Raw genomic sequence first — 18,420 nt, forward strand, 5'->3', positions numbered from 1 at the left:
AGAAGTTTTGTATGAAAGGTTTTATTTGTATGTGAATTGCTTTTAGGTCCAATGGTCTTAATCTGTGTAAAGAGGCCATTAGTGCCTATACTATTTTATAGGAGAAGTTTTGTATGAAAGGTTTTATTGGTATGTGAATTGCTTTCAGGGTCCAATGGTCTTAAAGGGTACAACGCAGAGTACAAATGGTTTATAAGTATAAATACAACTCAGGGTTCAAATATTGATTAGGTACATCACACTACAGTACTCTTAGTACTTAATTTATGTTTATATATATATATATATATATATATATATATATATATATATATATATATATATATATATATATATATATATATATATATATATATATATATATATATATATACATACGCACACTATTCAACAATTACAAGTCATGTAACTACAAAACTTATGATGTGGTGCCCCTCCCCTACGCAAAGAGATCATCCATTTAAAAATGGTCAAGCAATGTAAGGTGGAGATTACATGGAAGTGACAAATTATAAACATCATTTGTGATGTATATACCCAGACCTGGATTTGTAAGGTGGAGATCATCCATTTGTGATGTATATACCCAGACCTGGATTTGCGTCGACCCAATCTGTTTGCCACCCCTAGTTCCCTATAGCCCCTCTTCAACCAAATCTAGGACATTCCAGCCTCATATATACTAGCCTTCTTTTATGGGTTTTGTCATAGAGGATTTATTCATAAGGAGATGAACTCATGTCCATCGCGGTAGTTCGATTTCAGGCCCATTAGTTTGTTAACCAGTATGTACTAGATACTGTCCAAGCAAATCCTCAATGAGGCTTTAATTACACTCGGATGACTTCACTACAGACACTAGTCAAAGGCCCCTTGGTGTTGAAACTAGAATGGGAGAAAGCCTTTGACCATGTCAACTTGCTTGTCTAGATAAGGTTCTCCAGCTTATGGCCTTCAGAAATAAGTGGAGAACCTTGTTTTGTTGCTACATATCATCATCAGCCTTTTCCATCCTGATCAATTGAAGTCCTCAAGGTTTTTTCCCAGCCTTGAGGTTTTTCTATTCTGATAGCATGGAGGCCCCTATCCCACTTTCTGTTCACAGTCATGGCTAATGTATTTAGCAAATCCACTTCAAATATATTCTAACAAAAGTTCACCCAGATGATGCAGTCAGCTTTCAAAGAACGTAACTTTTCACCAAGAGGTCTCTTATAGGGTTAATCAAAGGTTAAATTGAAGATCACCTGGGGATCTAAAATCAATCTCTATAGGTTTCCCATAACATGGATATTTCAGGCTTCAAATCGTGGTTGAAAGCCTGTAGGGAAAATTAGTCATGAAATTTTTCCTCGAGATGTAAGGTCCCTTTCTATTCATTATTTAGTCCTAGTTGTGATTAGGTTTAGTTTCCAAGGTTCGTACGTTTCCAGAAACTAAGGTTCTAGTCCACGTTGGATTGGAAACTTTGGGCACGTTTGTTTCTCATAAAATTGCTCTTCAAAGGCCCTAGGAAAGTTCAGTCACTGAGAGAGCTTTGCCATCAGCCTGAAAGACCTTTCACCTAGATAGAGATGAAGCCCCTTCCTCACAAAAATACACAGAGCATTAGCAAAGGTTTGAAAGTGGATTCCAGTTGCTAAAGTAACTACAGCGTTCACAAGAAACAAACATGGGAAAACTGGTAATCCAGTGGGTAAGCACTTCCAATAGAGTACGCTCCCATAGAGCAAATATGTCCTTTAAGTTTTCTAGTTTCCTAGAATCTATTGGAGTTAGTTTTCTATATTTTCAACAGTCCAAGTAGGGAGTCTATAGAACATGGAACTCCCTATAAATACTCATGTAGGCATGTAGCTAATTCACATTCAAGTTGAGAAATAAGATCTGAATTTCCAATTGTGGTGAAAGGCCACATTTAGAGGAGAGATTCCTCAATTCTCTATGTAGAGAGAGGATTCTACGAGTCTAGCTTAAGATTGGGAGTGTCTTCCCAACAAGTTAAGAGCTTATTTCTTTCCCTCTTGTTAGCACACCACTGTTTAAATTTCTTGAAACCAAATTTGTTACCCATTGGAACCCTTCCATAAATCACAGCCATATATCTCCCCTCAGCCCTGAAACCAAGATTAACCCTAGATTTCCTTTGCAGCCATCATGGCATTTTGCTGGACTACTAATTTACAGCAAGTTATTTTATGTTCCTACCCTAAAACCCTTAAATCCTAGCTAATATCAAACCCTTCCCATCATGTTAGCTTTGTCTTAATCTATTAAGATCTCATATTCCTCAATCCTATCCAAATTTGTAGACCACGATAATGCCCCAACCCTGTTGTCCTAAACTTTTTTAGGAAGCCTAAACCTACTAGGATTCTCATTTCTCCACCCCAAACTCTTTTTAACACTGTGCAGGAGCCAATTCCCCTTGGTCCTACATCAGTTTTGGTATGAAAGCAAGCTGTTCCTTGGGAGCTTGCTTTGAGATTATATCAATCCAAATGGGTCGAACCTATGGCTCTCATCTCACCAAAACCCGAAGGGATTAGCTTTTGTTGCAATTAAGGGACGATATGAATCCAAGCATCGAGTTATCAATGCCATTGTTTGGAAGATAACTGGCACTCCACTATTAAAAACTTCACATGATTGAAATGGAAGAAATGCTGCTTATAGGTTGCAAAGAAAAAGCTCACTATAGTGTCTCCGCCTCCCAAAAGTACGATCGACTCTATTCAATCCTACAGTTACCAATACAATCCCTCCAAAGAATGGACATCTTCAAGTAGGTGACAGTGTAAGTGCTCTAATAAACCTAATCCAGCCACTTCAAAACATGAAAAGCTCGTCAAATTCTGCTCCATCCACTTACAAGAAAAATGCTTCGATCACTTCTGAGGGACATGACACTATAAGACACTAAAGGAAGAGGCATTGTAAGTGACCACACTAAAATGGGCTGCAATCCTAAGAAAGAAGACCTAGTCTTAATTATATTATATAGGGTAGTAGTCAAGATTTGTGCTGTGCAAAGGTCTCAACTAAAACTCAACTCAGGCGAACTACTTATTAAGTGAAGGCAAGGTGTTGGCCATGCTAAAAGCAACGATTAATAGACATGAACAGAAACTCCCTTGGAAGTTGGAGAAAATGGACTGATTTGAAACCGTTCCTTCTCAATTGCATCACTGAATTTCTGGAACTGGGAGCTTGCTTAATCAAGTACTTCACTTGCGGAGGACTGGGTTGAGTCACCTTTCATTGTCCAATCAGGTTTTAAACTCGGTGGATGATGCTTCCAAAGACAAGGGTAATTACTTAGGATAAGAAACAGTCATTGAACTTATACAGGTAAACTCCTTATACTCCAACCTATATTCTCTCTTCACAAAGATGCGCCTGCGGACTGCAGAAAAACTAATATCTTTCAGACAAGGGTCAAGTTTGATGGAAAGATATACAACCTCATTATTGATGGGGGGAAGCATAATCAACAATGCATCCCAAAAGCTTGTTGACAAGTTAAATTTGAAGATTGAGAAGCACCCACAACAATATAAGTTGCCTACATGAATTACATCACCAAGTTTGTGTTATCACCCCGTCTTGCAGCAATCTGGATGAGTGGTTCAAATAAGGCTTAATTTGACTTTGTTCCCACGACCGTTTGCCCTATCATATGAGATGGCTATGCTTTTTAAATAACAAGGTCCAGCATGATAAGAAGGTCAATGCTTTGTCTTCCAAGGTCAAGAATAAAAACACGGGTGCAGTTTATATAAGGTTGTAGCACTAAACAATCAAAGTAAAGTCTACCTCTAAATAGTGTCAAAAAATGATTTTTCAGTAGCAAAACTCTTTGTAATGGCCTGAAAATTTATTTTCATCTCTAGTTATAAAATTTAAAGCCACAAAAATAGTGTAGATCGAGCACATCTATAAATACTTGAAAATATTGAAAACTGACAGCTGGAAAATGCATTACAAGATGCACTACCCAGACTTGAAATCCAATTTTTTTCACGTCTATACATCTAGAGGTCAAGATGATCGCCTTGAGGGACCTCTTCTAGTAAATTTTTGAGATGTGCCTTAATTTGATTGTTTAGGACCTCAACATTATATAAACTTTTTCCTAAAAGCATTATTCTAAAAACTCCAAGAGAAGCAAAGCCTCCTAAGAAGACAAAAATAGTCAATCCAGAGAATGTTTTAACTATCAAGCCTCTTTAGAAGAATGTCAAAAGAATAGGATAATTAAAGTGCTTCTTGACAAAGATGTCAAGCCCAACCAGCAGCAGGCTAAAGATGAGTACTCCCAGAAGTCCAAAAAATTTACCCAGGTCTTCTCAAATTTGGCCCCACCCCATGAGAGATATTCAACATCAGGTCGATCTCCTTCCTAAATCTACTCTCCCGATCCTGCCCACATACCACATGTGTCCTACAGGAGTTGAAAAGTTTCACCAGCAAGTGGGGTTTGCTTATGAGAGCATGAGCATGTTTGCAGTATATGCCCTAAGCCCAACCAATAAAGATTAAATGTGACGCATGTGCATAGACACATTGGAAAACAGAATGACATGGATGTTTTCATCTTAATTCCTCAAAAATAAAAATAAAAGTCAAGATAAATTGCTCTTTTTCTTGAGGAGTTTGCAGAAGAGGTAAGGTGTCTAGAAAAAGATGTACCACCAAAACTTTTAGGAACACCAAAGTTTTCGTGCATGGACGCAAAGGAATGGAGAAGACAATGGATTTAATGAGAGACACACTCAAGCTAACTTCCAAACTCAGCGACAAGCTTTCAGCAACCAGGGTAGGACAATGTATCCAAAAATTGAACCAAATGTTCTCTTCAAGATCTATGACCACATACCTATGTGTTTTTACATGTTTTGGATGTTTCGGGCTTCAAATCATGGTTGAAAGCCTGCCAGAAAAATTAGTCAAGATTTTTTTCCTTGGTATGTTAGTTTTTCCTCCCCCTGCCCCCCTCCCCAAACGAAAACAAAAAACAAAAAAAAAAAATTCATTGAGTACATCTTGTAATTGTGCATGGTTTCCTTAAGTCACTAGGTTTCTAAAAAACTGAGATCCCAATCCTAATTGGATTAAGATAGTTTCCTAGAATCCTTAGGAGTGAAGTTCTTTGTGCTTTCAAGATTCCAAGTACAGGGCAAATGGTATTATTTATCCATTCCTACTCTTTTTACACCAATGTCGGTGATTGGAGATAACTCTCTTCAATTATTCTTGGGAAGGAACGGAGTGGATCCATTTAGTATTTGTTAATTCATTTCTAGTCCATACAAATTCTGGCAGACAAAGCCACTAAATCTATAGATACCCATGTAAGCATTTCATATTCAAGTTGAGAAATGAAACGAGTTTTTAATTATGGTGAAAGGCCACCTCTAGAGGAGAGATTCCTTAAAGCTTCTTGCATAGAGAGAAATTCTACAACTCTAGCTTAAAATTGGTAGAGTCTACAGAAGAAGTTATTTTTATTTTCATACGTGTTGTGGGTTTATGGTTACAGGCACATAACGCCTGGTTAAAGCCTCCATCTATTTTTATTTAGAATATCCATGAAGTTAATTAACATACTGGAGAGGCTCATGGCAGGAGGCACTCAAAAAATTGCATCCAGTCAACTGGGCCATAGTCTGTAAACGCAAGAAAGCTTGGGGAGTTGGGTATCAAGACCTTAGAGACTATGAACATTGTCTCTTGGGAGAATGGGTGTGGAATTTTGCAGCACAAGAGAGTCAGAAGAGACCTCAATGGTGGTGAATCACCAATCTTGGAGCTACTGCTTTCTTCACTTCATGCTTACTTCCTCCAGGTCATGGAACGGACATATTACTATGTAGTATGTACCTCAGCAAAGTCATGCCTATTCTCAGTGACATCCTTCTACAAAGAGAACAGTAAAGACTCCAAGATACAGGCAGTCACTGGCAGGGCCAGGTTCACCCCTTCCCCTCCGAAAGTCCAACCATTCAGTCAATTGGCCCTATACAAAAAGGATTCTGATCGTAGACCAGCTAAAATGTGAATCTCCCAGAGGCCTAATTGACCCATCCATGTTAGTAGAGTGAAGAAACAGCTTAACATCTCTTTCTTCACTGTCCAAGAGTGGGGCATATTCAGAGCTACCTCTTTAAAATGTTAAGGGGCAAGTGGTTGGTTCCGAAAACTACACAGCAGTTGTTTCCAGCCTACTTCTCACCCCCTTTCCAAGGTCAGGACTTATCCGTCGGAGGATATTAATCCTCACTCTATAGTGGAACATCTGGCTGGAACTCATAGAAGGATCTTTGAAGGCAAAGCAAAACCTCTTGAAGCCATCAAGGATAATACCAAGACAGCAGTAATCGAATGGGGAGACAATTGGAAGATTTCAAAGAGCACGCAACATCAAGACTTCATGATCAATTGGGACACTATAGCAAGGTCTAACAGAAGGTCCTCCACAAGATCCTCACATTGAGTAGACATAGAGCCTGGCACCATTAAACTCAATTTTAATAGGAATTCACTCAGAAACCGACCTGAAACAGCTGCTGGGGGTGTCTTAAGGAACTTGGTTGCCATGGTTTTGTCCTTCTCAGGGCCCATCGATACCACCTCAATCATGGCCGAAGCCCTCATGCTGCTCTAGGGTCTCAAACTGTTCAATTGTAGGTTGAGCTCTATGGTACTACTCAAAGGGGACTGTTAAGAATCATTATAAATTGGGCCAACTGTACTTCCAATCTGTCCATTGAGATTCACTCAGGTATTTGAACAAATATTTGTGATGGGTGGCATGTTCAATGCCTCCCTCTATCACATTTGGTAAGAGGAGCACAGCTTAGAGGTCAGCCTCCTCGTGATCAACCACTTCTAGAAGGCCAGGTCAACCAGAGTTTTGTACTGCACACTCTATGTCGGCCATTTTGTTAGATCTGAGAATCCTTCTCGGACCTTTTTGTTGGGCCTGAGAACTCTCATTCTCACAGTCATGTGAGAAATCTAAAATGTACTTTACTTGCATTAATACCATACAGTCAACTTTATCAAAACAAAACAGAGATAGGCTTGTTTTAAGAGAAATGAAGAGAGTAAGAGAGAGCAGAGCAGAGAGAGAGAGAGAGAGAGAGCTGCATCTATAAGAGCGATAAAGTCATCTACTAGAGTTTTTTTTTTTTTTTGGAGCCTCTCTTTTACATGCATACAGGGAGTTAATAAAAAGGGAAATTTATCAAAATACACCTAAAAGATCAGTACTTAATATTTTCCCATTCTCAACTATTCCAACTCATGATCATGTGTTTTTCGATGGAATTTTTTTAAATGCAGAATAAAAAGGGAAATTTATCAAAATACACTAAAAGATCAACTGCTTAACATTTTCCCATTCTCAACTATTCCAACTCATGATCATGTGTTTTTTGATGGAATTTTCTAAATTAAAACAAAAGAAATGGGTAAAAGGTTAAATATTTTATCTCTTAGGTGCATTTTGATAAATTTCCTAAAAGGTTGTGGGGTTGTGTCAGGTTGTCAAGTTTTGGGTGGGAATTGGGTAGGATGTTTTTAATGTGGGAAGTTTTAGTCATCTTGATAAGTCATCTATAAATAAAGCATCCATTCCCAAACCTCCATTTCTGAACTGAGCCTTCATATTTGCTCTGCTGCGCCTTGCCTCTGCACCCCTCACATGCTTCTCAGCCAGAACTTTCTCTCTCTCCACTTCATCAGGCCATCTCTAAATTTGCAAAAAAACATATTGCAACACTCAAGACAGACACAGACAAGCATAAATAGAAGATAACACTACCACATCTAAAATGTTAAAGCATGCCTGTCGAAAGGTTTTCAATCTGTAAAGGTTACGGCCCTTGACAAGTAATGGAAACAATGGCGGCAATCTCTTTAATCCAGTGCTCCAAAGTACTTCAACCTTATCAATCACATAAAATGAATTATTACTGGCATATTTTAGGTATAGGAAACACACTTGGATCTGTGAACTTAAACTTACAGTGAACGTGTGCTGTTGTTTGTGTGCACCGTAGCTCTCCTTCACCACTCTTCCAGCAACCGTTCGGTGGCCAATAGGTCGCTCAGCCCCACCGCTTCTAATTTTGTCAAACCTGATTTGTAAGCCCAGCTAATACTTAGCACCTTATAAAAGTTGCATTACCAAAGGAGCAGGTCAAAAAATGCGAGTACTTCTCATAGATTCTCTGTGTGAAAAGAACTACATCACCAGTGCAAACATCACCTGCAAGGTGAAAACAACCTTTAAGATTTTCATTGTCAATAGATAGCAGCAGAACAACTCTCAAGTCCAACTCAAGAACTTCATGCATGCAGAAGGCAATATATGTTATCAGAACCACAGGAAATGTCACAGGTTTCAAAAGGAAAAACAGTGTCACTAGTTGTAAATCAGTCTAAAAGAAATCTTCTACGCTTTCATTTCACAATAGATAACAGCAGGACAACTTTCAAGCCTAACACAAGAACTTTATGCATGCAGAAGGCCGTATATATAACTCGAACTACAGGAAATGTCACTGATTTCAATCCCAAAAAAAAGACCACCAGTTGTTAGTCGGTTCTGAAACTACCACCAGTTTCTCTCAAAATGAAGTAGCCACCATAAAAGAGAAGTTAAAAGAAAAAAAAGCAAATAACCCCAGCCTCCAAACCTTATTGTCTTTTTTTCTAAGGAAGGAGAGTTACCATGTCAGTAGCAGGCGGCAAGCATCTCTCTCTCTCTCTCTCTCTCTCTCTCTCTCTCTCTCTCTCTCTCTCTCTCTCTCTCTCTCTCTCTCTCTCTCTCTCTCTCTCACACACACACACACACACACGCACACACATATGGTGTGCACGCACACAAATGCACAAGCGCATGCACACACTACCTGCCTGCACAGACACGCACATGGACATGCACCCGCTCGCACACATGCACACTCATGCACGCACGCACTTGCACACACACATTCAAAAAAGAAACGAAAATAAATCTCATTCTATGTGAATCACAGTGTCTTTATATTTTTGGTGCGTGACAAAAATCCATATTTACCTTCAGCTTAGCATTTTGCAGGATCAGGTGAGTTTTGCCATTGCCTTAAAAAAATGGGGCATTTTCATAATATCATTCAGTATATCTAGGTATATGTTTTCATATTTTCACAGTGATAATTTGAGATCTTTCAGAGACTAGGAGCCTTCTGATTACCAAGTTTCAAAATGGAGGCATGTCTGAGTTTCCTGAAAATTGCGTTTCTGAGTGAATTAATACAACAAAGCTCACATTATTTGCACCAGATCTGGTCTCACCTCTACAATTGATCACAAATGATGATCTTGGATACAGTTCCTGACCATTTCCATCTTTGATCCTGGTAATTACAAGAAAATAAATGATAACATTTCAACAAACAAGAGAGAGATGAAAGTCTACAGACACCCTACCATCTTGAGTGGATATTCTCATAAAAATACAACCTGAATAGCCTTTGTGATGCTTGTAATTGTGCATTTTACATAATTTGATGTATTATGCATTATTCTGCAGCCTTCTTGATGCATGAACCCACCATTGCAAATAAAACATGTATAGTGTGTCCTTGCTGCAGACTGGGATCAATCCATAACTGAAGCTCCCTGCCTTAGGAGCGCTTTTCAAGGAGTAGCTTGATGTATGTATCAGATGTATTAGCGCCTATACACACACACACACACACACACACACATATCTATATGGGAGTGCTTCGGAAGTGATTTCATATCACCCTTCCAAAGTAATACAATAAAATGCATTTTCAAAAACCATATAAGGGAAAAAAATATACCTCAGTTTTGAAACATACACTTTTTTTTATTCTGGTGAACCATAGCTTCATTCTGGTGAACCATAGTTGCTAGGATCAACCTAAGTGGCGGTACCACCTCGCGCTCAAGGGATTTAGATTTGTAAATTTTGGGATCTCGATTTCCACTATAAGGGATCTCATCCTCACCTTAAAGGCCAAGATAACAACCAACCTGGTATTTTCTTTATTTATCGCCAGCTAGCAATGCAGCCATATTTTTAAAATATATTTTTGTTGGCTATAAATAAAGATCCCTACTTTATAGAGCTTATATAGTCCTAGACTATACATAATCTTTGTGGTTGGGATTGAAATCCCCAACATATGTGAACCTCGATTTGAACCATTGGGAGACAATCCCATTCCCAGTCCTAATCCCACTCCCGATCCGAACAATTTCAATACATTACGTCTTGAAAAGGCACACTAAAAGATGTTGTTTTAACCCAATTAATATAGCCTGTCCATTTATTGGATAAAAATTTTTTTATCCCAAATTTGGTAGAGATGACCTTGCCATCATTAGATGAAGAAGTTAGAGACCTAGATCTAAATGTCCACGAAATGGACTGTCTGGATACAATGTATCAAGACTTATTTCAACCTTTACTAGACTGAAAATTCAACTATTTCTCCTTGCAATTGATTTTTTTAATGAAGATAGTACATGTGCAACATTTGGGGTCAATATAAATGCCACAAGCATGTTTTTAGAAGAGTGATTTCATTATATTAAATGAAATGATGACATGAACACACTCACCTATATAAATGTAAAATCCAGGCTTCTAGCATCATCTATGCAAACATATAAGAAGATCGTTATACAATGGAAGTCCCATAAAAATTTGTAAAAATGATACATAGCACCATGATAAGAATAGAGTTTAGGTCATCCAAGTCCCTCAAGTGAAAACAGATCCACTACAGTGAACTGCTCGGTTCTAGACAACCTAGGAAATTCCCTAGTTTGGACCTATACAGGACTAGGGATCTCCTCGGGTCCAAGCAACTCGAGTGATTCCAAGTCAGCTCGCCAATTTTCAACTGCTGATGCAAATCATGACCATGAAAATGGAAAACATGAGCAAGAAATCAAAGAAATTGGGTTCAAAACTCGAGCACTTATGAAACTCCCTCTGGAATAGAGATTCCTCCAAACCAAGATCATGCCCCAACTTGTAGTGGAATTTTAATCCCCTTTTCGTACGAATGAAGATCACATTTTGTTCAAGGATTGTATCTCCATAGGACATGGATCGAGATCTCTTGATGAGTGGACGCATGCTCTACTAGAATTCTAGCTCTAGGACTGCCAGAGCAAGATTTTGAGGGGTCATCACTACCCCCACCCAAGCTCCCTGCATCCTGGTGTGCTTGACGTTTCAAAAAACAGATGATGAAAAATGAGAGCTCAGAGCAGAAATCCTTTTGCATGCCATATATTAGGATGCCATCCAAATCAGTTTTGAAAAAAGATGATGATGATTCGCATATTATGTCAAAGAAGATTTTGTTTGAAGGGAAAAGTGAATTCTAGATTGGACTAGAAAGGATATGTAAGAGAGCCACAAGGCTAACATGAGACAGAGAGAGATTGAAAGAGAGAGAGAGAGAGAGAGATGTGATTTTAGGGAACAAAGGCATGTTGAGTACTAATGCATTCTATGCCTTTATAACTTTTTCTATAAAGGCTATGCAGTAGTTCAGTTTCATACAAACCATCAAAAAAAAAAATAGAGTTTGATATCAAACTTACATTGTTTAACAAGGGCAGCAAAAACATTAAATCGTCAAAGGACGACAAGTTAAATGTGTGTGTGTGTTTTACATTCACCAAATTTGCAATGGCTGGCATAATGCATTTAGTATCTTTCATGAAAATATGATAGAACAATTCATTTGAAATCAATCTTGTCACTTGATACACACGATATATCACAAATTAATATTCCATTATGTATGATTATAAAAGTCATTTGTGCTGGGAAGATGATATTGCAACTGCAAACATCATATGGTGCAAACATTGTGATTGCATTTAAGTAATCTTTTCACATCCATGTGGAAGGGGTGGAGTTCAATATTGGATGACAAATTATCATAAAATACATTTAGTTATACCATTATCCACTTAGTTGGCTAATCAAGATAAAAATGGTATCGTAAAATAACCAACCTCCAATGCTCTAAGATTCTCTCCATGCAAACAGCTTTTGTCCCTGTCAAACGCAGCCCATGCTTACGTAGATAAGCTTTGCATTCTTCAAGTTTCAATACATCTAAATCCTGCCCACCTAAAGATCAATCAGGGAAATAATTATATCACCCAAGGCATTTTTTTTTCCCCGCCAATTGTATCTACAATTTCCTCCACAGAAAGAGAAACATTGTACTTAGTCAGACACGAACAACCATCATAAGCGCATTTCTAAAAAACCAAATGGATAACAAGTACAACTAGAAAATAAACACCAATGGAAGCACGAAAATGTCAAATTTTGGATAATCAAAATTTTCTAATATGCTATCAAGATAGCGTCGAGGGTATCCTCCCAAAATACATACCAATGTAGAGACACCGCTCAAAGAAAGGCATTTAAGGCTATTCAGCATATTTAGGGTTTCATTCTTCCCAAGGTTTCAAAAAACGCTAGGCGACCCCGAGGCGGCCTGCCTAGCGCCTAGCGCCTAGGCGGGCGCCCTGTAGTTTTTTCACTTTGGGGGTTTTCATATATTGAGGGTTTCTTTTTTTTCCACTGTAGGGGTTAAAATTAAACCCCATAATGTTTTTTTACAACCTTGGGGGTCAAAATGACCCCCTTTGCCCTTTTGGGCAATATTAAAAAAAGTAAAAGGCCTTACTGCCTTGGGCGCCCGCCTAGGTACATCCGCCCGTGTAGGGCCGCTTGGGTCTAGGCGTCCGGATTTTTGGTCCAGACCGCCTAGGCATGCGCCAGGCAAACCCTTTTTTAAAACCTTGATTCATCCAATTGAATATCCAAAAGGATTGCTTCATGTTGTGCTACAGTTGCAAGAGAATATGTGCTTTTTAAGGAAAAATTCCTTCGAATGTAAGGGATATGATAGAAGTGATAAGTAGCATACCATATAGAGCTAGGATACATATCTTAGGGCACGTTTGGTAGGCGTGAAAATAATTTCGTGAAAGGATTTTCTCATAAAAGAACTCCCCTATGTGATTAGGTGTGGGAGTTTATTCACACCAATTGGTCCCAACGCATTTTTTCATACCAATCAATGGCCAATTGGGGTGAAAAGACTCCCAAACCTAATCACATGGAGGAGTTCTTTCATGTGAAAATACTTTCATGAAAACATTTTCACGCATAACAATCATGCCTTTAGTGTGTGCTATAAAAATACAATGTGTTCCATCCCTTTGACATCAGTTTCTGAGTCGACTCTACAAACCTTACAACTCAGCCAAATTTCTTTAAATAATGTAACTAGAGAAAATGGCTCCAGATATATAGATTGTAGTATATGCTTAAATTACTAGGGTCAACATGACGGGAAACAATACTGAAAGTGATACTCTTGGGATAATTGTCGATATAAATTGATTTTAAAATAAATCAATGAATAAAACATGAAATTATTGATTATGATATTGAATGGATATGTATCAATGTGTTAGATACATATACTATATGTACCATATGAAATATAACATACAAGTCAATACATTAGATACGATACTTGTGTCTGTATCCATGTCCTAGATTCGAGGAACACTGATTAGTTTCTCATAAACCTGTCTGTAACTAGGAAGAATCCACAGGGAAAGACAATGCTGATGATGACGAGAAAGCCCTTGACATGATAATGCAAAATGTTGTGAGACATTGTTTTATGCACATAATATCAGCTTACAAGAAAGTATTCCCACAATAATGCTTTATAAGAGCCACCCGTTTATGCCGCTGAAGCTTTCCACTTCTTAGCCATGCTTAAGCTCTCAATCCAGTTGGCCCTGGAAGGGCAACTCGAGCAGAAAGATCCCCCACCACAAAAATAGTCGAAGGATAGAATGATCACCTTTTGCTAGAATTCGTGGATTGAAAGGTCACTATAACTAGATTAGAAATCAAACAATATTAAGAACATGATAAAAATACGAAGCAAGAAGATGGGGAAGTAGAAAGGGTTTTAAGCAAAGAAAAGTTGAACATTGACTACAACATTTCCTTGTAGTCAATGAGAATGATTATAGGCAAGAGAAAGAAAGAGAAAATGAGATAACATCATACTTGCAAGTAGCTTGATAATTTTCTGGTAATGAACCTCCTCTTCAGATTGTGCCTCAAAATCATCGTCCAACGATCCATCATCAGCCTCAGCATCATCGCTCAGTTCATACTCATCGTCACTACAAACGTAACAAAAAGTTTTCTTTTTTCAAAATAAATTATTGTATAATGATTTTCATACTCATTGCTCAATAACAAAAAAAGCTACAAAAAAGAGAACATTGAAAACACAACACAACACTACGAAGACCCAGAAAGTTATCTACAAGAGTAGGGATTAATCCAGAAATTAGGGTTTGTGCAGGTGATTGATTACCTGGAGGGAATGCAAATCAAATCCTCCTCCTCTTCATCGCTAGGAAGACGATAGTCAGAAGCCTCATCGGAAGAATAAGAATCAGAAGGAGAATAGAGGGGAAGAGGTGAATGGGCCATAAAACAGAATTTCGAATGAAGAGTTTGAAACTGAAACAGAAAAGCCAGGCTTTCTTTAGATTAGGGTGTATATGTAACGTGTAGCAGCAGTTTTCGCGAATGGAGATTTGTTACCACATAATTATCCAATTCATCATCTTCACCTCCATATACATATATACATGGATATAAAAGAAAAAGTAAATTTCAAACTCTAAAAATTATTACAATTTGTAACACATTATTTAGACCATTTATTTTTGAAAATTTTTGAGAGCTCATGGATCGGATAGATTTGTGCCATTTTCGGAGCTTTTAATTTCATATTAGGTGAAAAATAGACTTTTAGGTCATGATAAGTGTTTCGATACCAAAAATACGTCTTTTGATGAGATTTTGAGTTGTACCATGATTGTTCAAGGTTGATACCTTATACAAACCTCACCCTTCTATCAATCTATCCCAGCTTTTGTTTTATTTTTTATTTTTTATTTTTTATTTTTTGGATAACCTCATATCCCAACTTTTTTTTTTTATTTTTTATTTCTATCAATCATATTTCAAGTGTACGCTATGTGGTTATGGACCTACTCGCCAGATGAATATTCTGCAGTCGTTCCATTTTGAGTTCCTGGATCTCACTGCCAAAGAGTTTTGGCAGTCTGTTGAACATGGGTCCATTCTTCCATGAGCGGACATATTATGCTCCCATGGGAGCATATATTATGTGTTTACTCCCTCAATCGAAAGACCTATGCTTTTTTTAGTCTTAAATTTGGGGAACCTAAGAATTACTAAACGAGAAAAAAAAATTGAACTTTGAGTTTTTTTGACACTCACCCTTCAAAATGTGGACGGCATATTCAATCTTGAGATATTAATATGTTTTAGTATATAGAGAATTCGATTTTGATTTATTATTTTTTTATAGGAAAAGTTTATATAGAACCGAGGCTCTAAACAATTAAATTGGAGCCTACATCAAAAAGTTCACTAGAAGTGATTGTTTGATGCACAAATATCCTCAAATTGATCATCTCGACATCCAGATATATGGATATGACAAAAAAATGGATTTCAAGTTTTGAAAATAGTGTATTTTGTGATAAATTATTTGACCATCAATTTTCAATATTTTCAAGTTTTTATAGATATGTCGATCTACACTATTTTTTAAGCTTTAAATTTTATAAATAAAGATAAAAATATATTTTAAGGCTATCACAAATATTTCCAGTATTGAAACTATATTTCTCGACACTATTTGAATGTAGGGTCTAATTTGATTCTTTAGAGCCTAGGCTCTTTACAAACCACACCCTTTTTTTATTAAGGTTAGTCTATGGGTTGAAGAGATTACAAAATTTGGGATCCTTAAATTATTCCTATATCGAGTTTCACCCTAGGGAATAAATAAATAGTATACTCTCTTCGCAGTATAAAATCATATATTGACTCTCACCAGCATAAAATCAGGGGAATAAATGGATAGTATACTCTCTTAGGAGCACAAAATCATATATTGAGTTTCACCGTAGGGAATAAATGGGTAGTATACTCTCTTTAGAGCATAAAATCAATGGAAAATTAGGTATGGACTAGGAAACTTTTGTGGTGTTATGTAATGATCCATATTTTTTGGATAATTTATACTAGCTCTTTGTTTTCTTTTTCTTTTTTTTGCATATTTTTTTTTGATTTTTTGAACTTCTTCCTCGGTCCGATGTTTCCAACATCAAATCAATTTTTCTTTTTCTTTTTTATTTTCTTCAAATGTCGGGTATGACACTTTACCCTCATAATGCGGTTTGTTGTATGTAACATCGTACCATCATAATTTTGTCTGAATATCAGGTCCACCTTGTCCGAAGCACTTAGGGGGATGTCAAGTGGTCCGATGATGCATATCAATGTTCGCAAAATCGAATCGGAACGGTTAACTAGACATGGGCCTGGAAGCGGTTTAACTGACCTAACCGGTAAACCGGCAGATTTAACCGTTCTAACCGGCAAGTTTCGGTGGTCAAAAAAGTATTAAAAAATAAAAAAGATACAAAAAAAATCGATTAAAATATGAAAAGCATATAAATAATGACTAAAACAAAACACATTCAAATGAAGTTGAAAATTAATGAAAAAAATAGATTTTAACGAATCTATTTTTGAATTAAGTGAATATTAATGACAAAAACAATTTTTAATCTTTACCATAATGTGAAGAATATTAAAAAAATGCATTACAAACCAAATTCATTATTTTTGAAAATTTTTATTTTGTTTTTTGATTTTTTTTTAACAGTGTAGGTCGATCACCAAAACCGCCCAAAACCGGAATCGGTCGGTTCCGATCTAACCGGGCGGTTAGAAATTAGATCGTCCGATATTTCTAACAATGATGTATATATCATACATGCCACTGGACTCAGTCTAGTGAGCAGTCTAATGTCTACAACATCAGACCCCTAGTATGTAACTACAACATTGAGAAAATATCGGTCTGATGACCCAAACATAAGACCACATGTTGACTGTATGATATTTGTAATATCAGACCAGCGCTTAAGATACCTTTAAACAACGCTATCGCCCTATATTTGATGAAAATAAATATTAAAAAATAAAAATTAAATCAATGCAATGTTAGAAACATCGGACCAAATGCAAAGTTGAAAAAAGAAAACAAAAAAATTGAAGCTGGGATTACCCCAAAAATTGGATCTTTATGAAATAACCAAAATATTTTCCGCTCTATACCTAAATTTTTCTTATATTTCAATAAGAAGAATTCTTGGGGGTCTCATTTCTGTTCATTATCTGCAGTGGCATTACATCAAAATATATTTCTTTCGAACAACCTTGTGTTTAGAAGCGTGTGGGATTCCACTCGTGGTGCTGCATATAGCCATACACTCGCTGAGCTCGCACGTCACCATTTATTGTATTTGTTTTTGGAAGCGTGTAGGACTTCACTCGTGGTGCTGCATATAGCCATACACTTACTGAGCTCGCACGTCACCATTTATTGTATTTGTGTTTTTTTGGGGTTGAAAATATAGAGCGCCCCATATGATACCAAAATGCTTTCCTTCGCCCTATGGTGTTAAGATGACAATATAACATTTAGCATTACTTGTACTAAACATTTGTTAACAAATAAAAAAAATGGTTTGATAGGGCTGCATCCTTATCAAAGTAAGTAAAGCCTCACCTCATAACTCATCTAAAATTACAATTCGAGCATTGAAAAACCTTTACATCGAGCATCTTGACTTGAAAATTATAGTTGTCAAAACAAAAGAAAAAAAGATTTCAAGATCTAAAAATAGGGTATATCATTAACAAATTATCTACCCCGACTATTTCTCCCTAAAAATAAGTGTTCACAAATCTACAAGATTTGTACCTTTTTTTAGTTTCAAATTTTATTAGTGTTGAAAATTGATTTTAGAGCCATCATAGAAATTGCTTTTGCCAACAGTGCTTTCTAACGGACGATATGAAGTGAGGCCTTTTGTTTTTATAAAGCCTCAGTCTTATAGAAACCTCATCCACGAATAAATCAATTTACTTCCCCTCTTATTTAGATGTACAAAAGGAATAGTTTGCTCGACTCTCTTATTCAAAGATTGGTAGATTTGTTTTTTAAGAAGATTTATGGTCCCATAATAATTTTACTATTTAAATAAAGTCTCTTATATTTTTATTGAAAAAAATCCCTTTATTGTAGATACCCTACGGTGCTTAAGGGCCTGTTTCATTTTCTGGATTCAGATTTTTGGGTGTTACATTTCAAGAAAGCTGTCAAAAAATCATTTTTGGATGCACTTTGACGAAAGGATTCAGATTTCCAC

At 36.9% G+C, this 18,420-nt stretch overlaps 1 protein-coding gene across 20 annotated transcripts in view; it reads right to left on the reverse strand.

The window, feature by feature from the left end:
* The window catches only part of LOC18425311 (zinc finger CCCH domain-containing protein 62), a 42,781-nt gene extending 27,788 nt beyond the window's left edge, over window positions 1-14,993 (reverse strand). For 7 of the 20 annotated variants that reach the window (XR_016053409.1, XR_002279458.2, XR_002279461.2 and 4 more), the window contains exons 1-8: window positions 14,472-14,993; window positions 14,156-14,274; window positions 12,061-12,178; window positions 9,346-9,407; window positions 8,224-8,275; window positions 8,033-8,144; window positions 7,853-7,951; window positions 7,648-7,756 (exon numbers count right to left, since the gene is read on the reverse strand). Coding sequence is in view for 6 of the 20 variants with exons in the window: in XM_088863902.1 (XP_088720028.1) it covers window positions 7,648-7,756; window positions 7,853-7,951; window positions 8,033-8,144; window positions 8,224-8,275; window positions 9,346-9,407; window positions 12,061-12,178; window positions 14,156-14,274; window positions 14,472-14,590 (790 nt within the window). In the remaining 14 variants the exon portion in view is untranslated. Of the gene's footprint in view, window positions 1-7,647; window positions 7,757-7,852; window positions 7,952-8,032; window positions 8,145-8,223; window positions 8,276-9,345; window positions 9,408-12,060; window positions 12,179-13,778; window positions 13,950-14,155; window positions 14,275-14,471 lie in introns of all 20 variants that reach the window. The other 13 variants (XR_016053418.1, XR_016053416.1, XR_016053417.1 and 10 more) reach the window with 6 other exon arrangements.
* Window positions 14,994-18,420: the final 3,427 nt, after the last annotated feature.

Source organism: Amborella trichopoda, chromosome 4 (genome assembly GCF_054954075.1).
Source record: "Amborella trichopoda isolate Santa Cruz 75 chromosome 4, AtrichopodaSantaCruz75HAP2 v2.0, whole genome shotgun sequence".
NCBI classification, from domain to species: domain Eukaryota; kingdom Viridiplantae; phylum Streptophyta; class Magnoliopsida; order Amborellales; family Amborellaceae; genus Amborella; species Amborella trichopoda.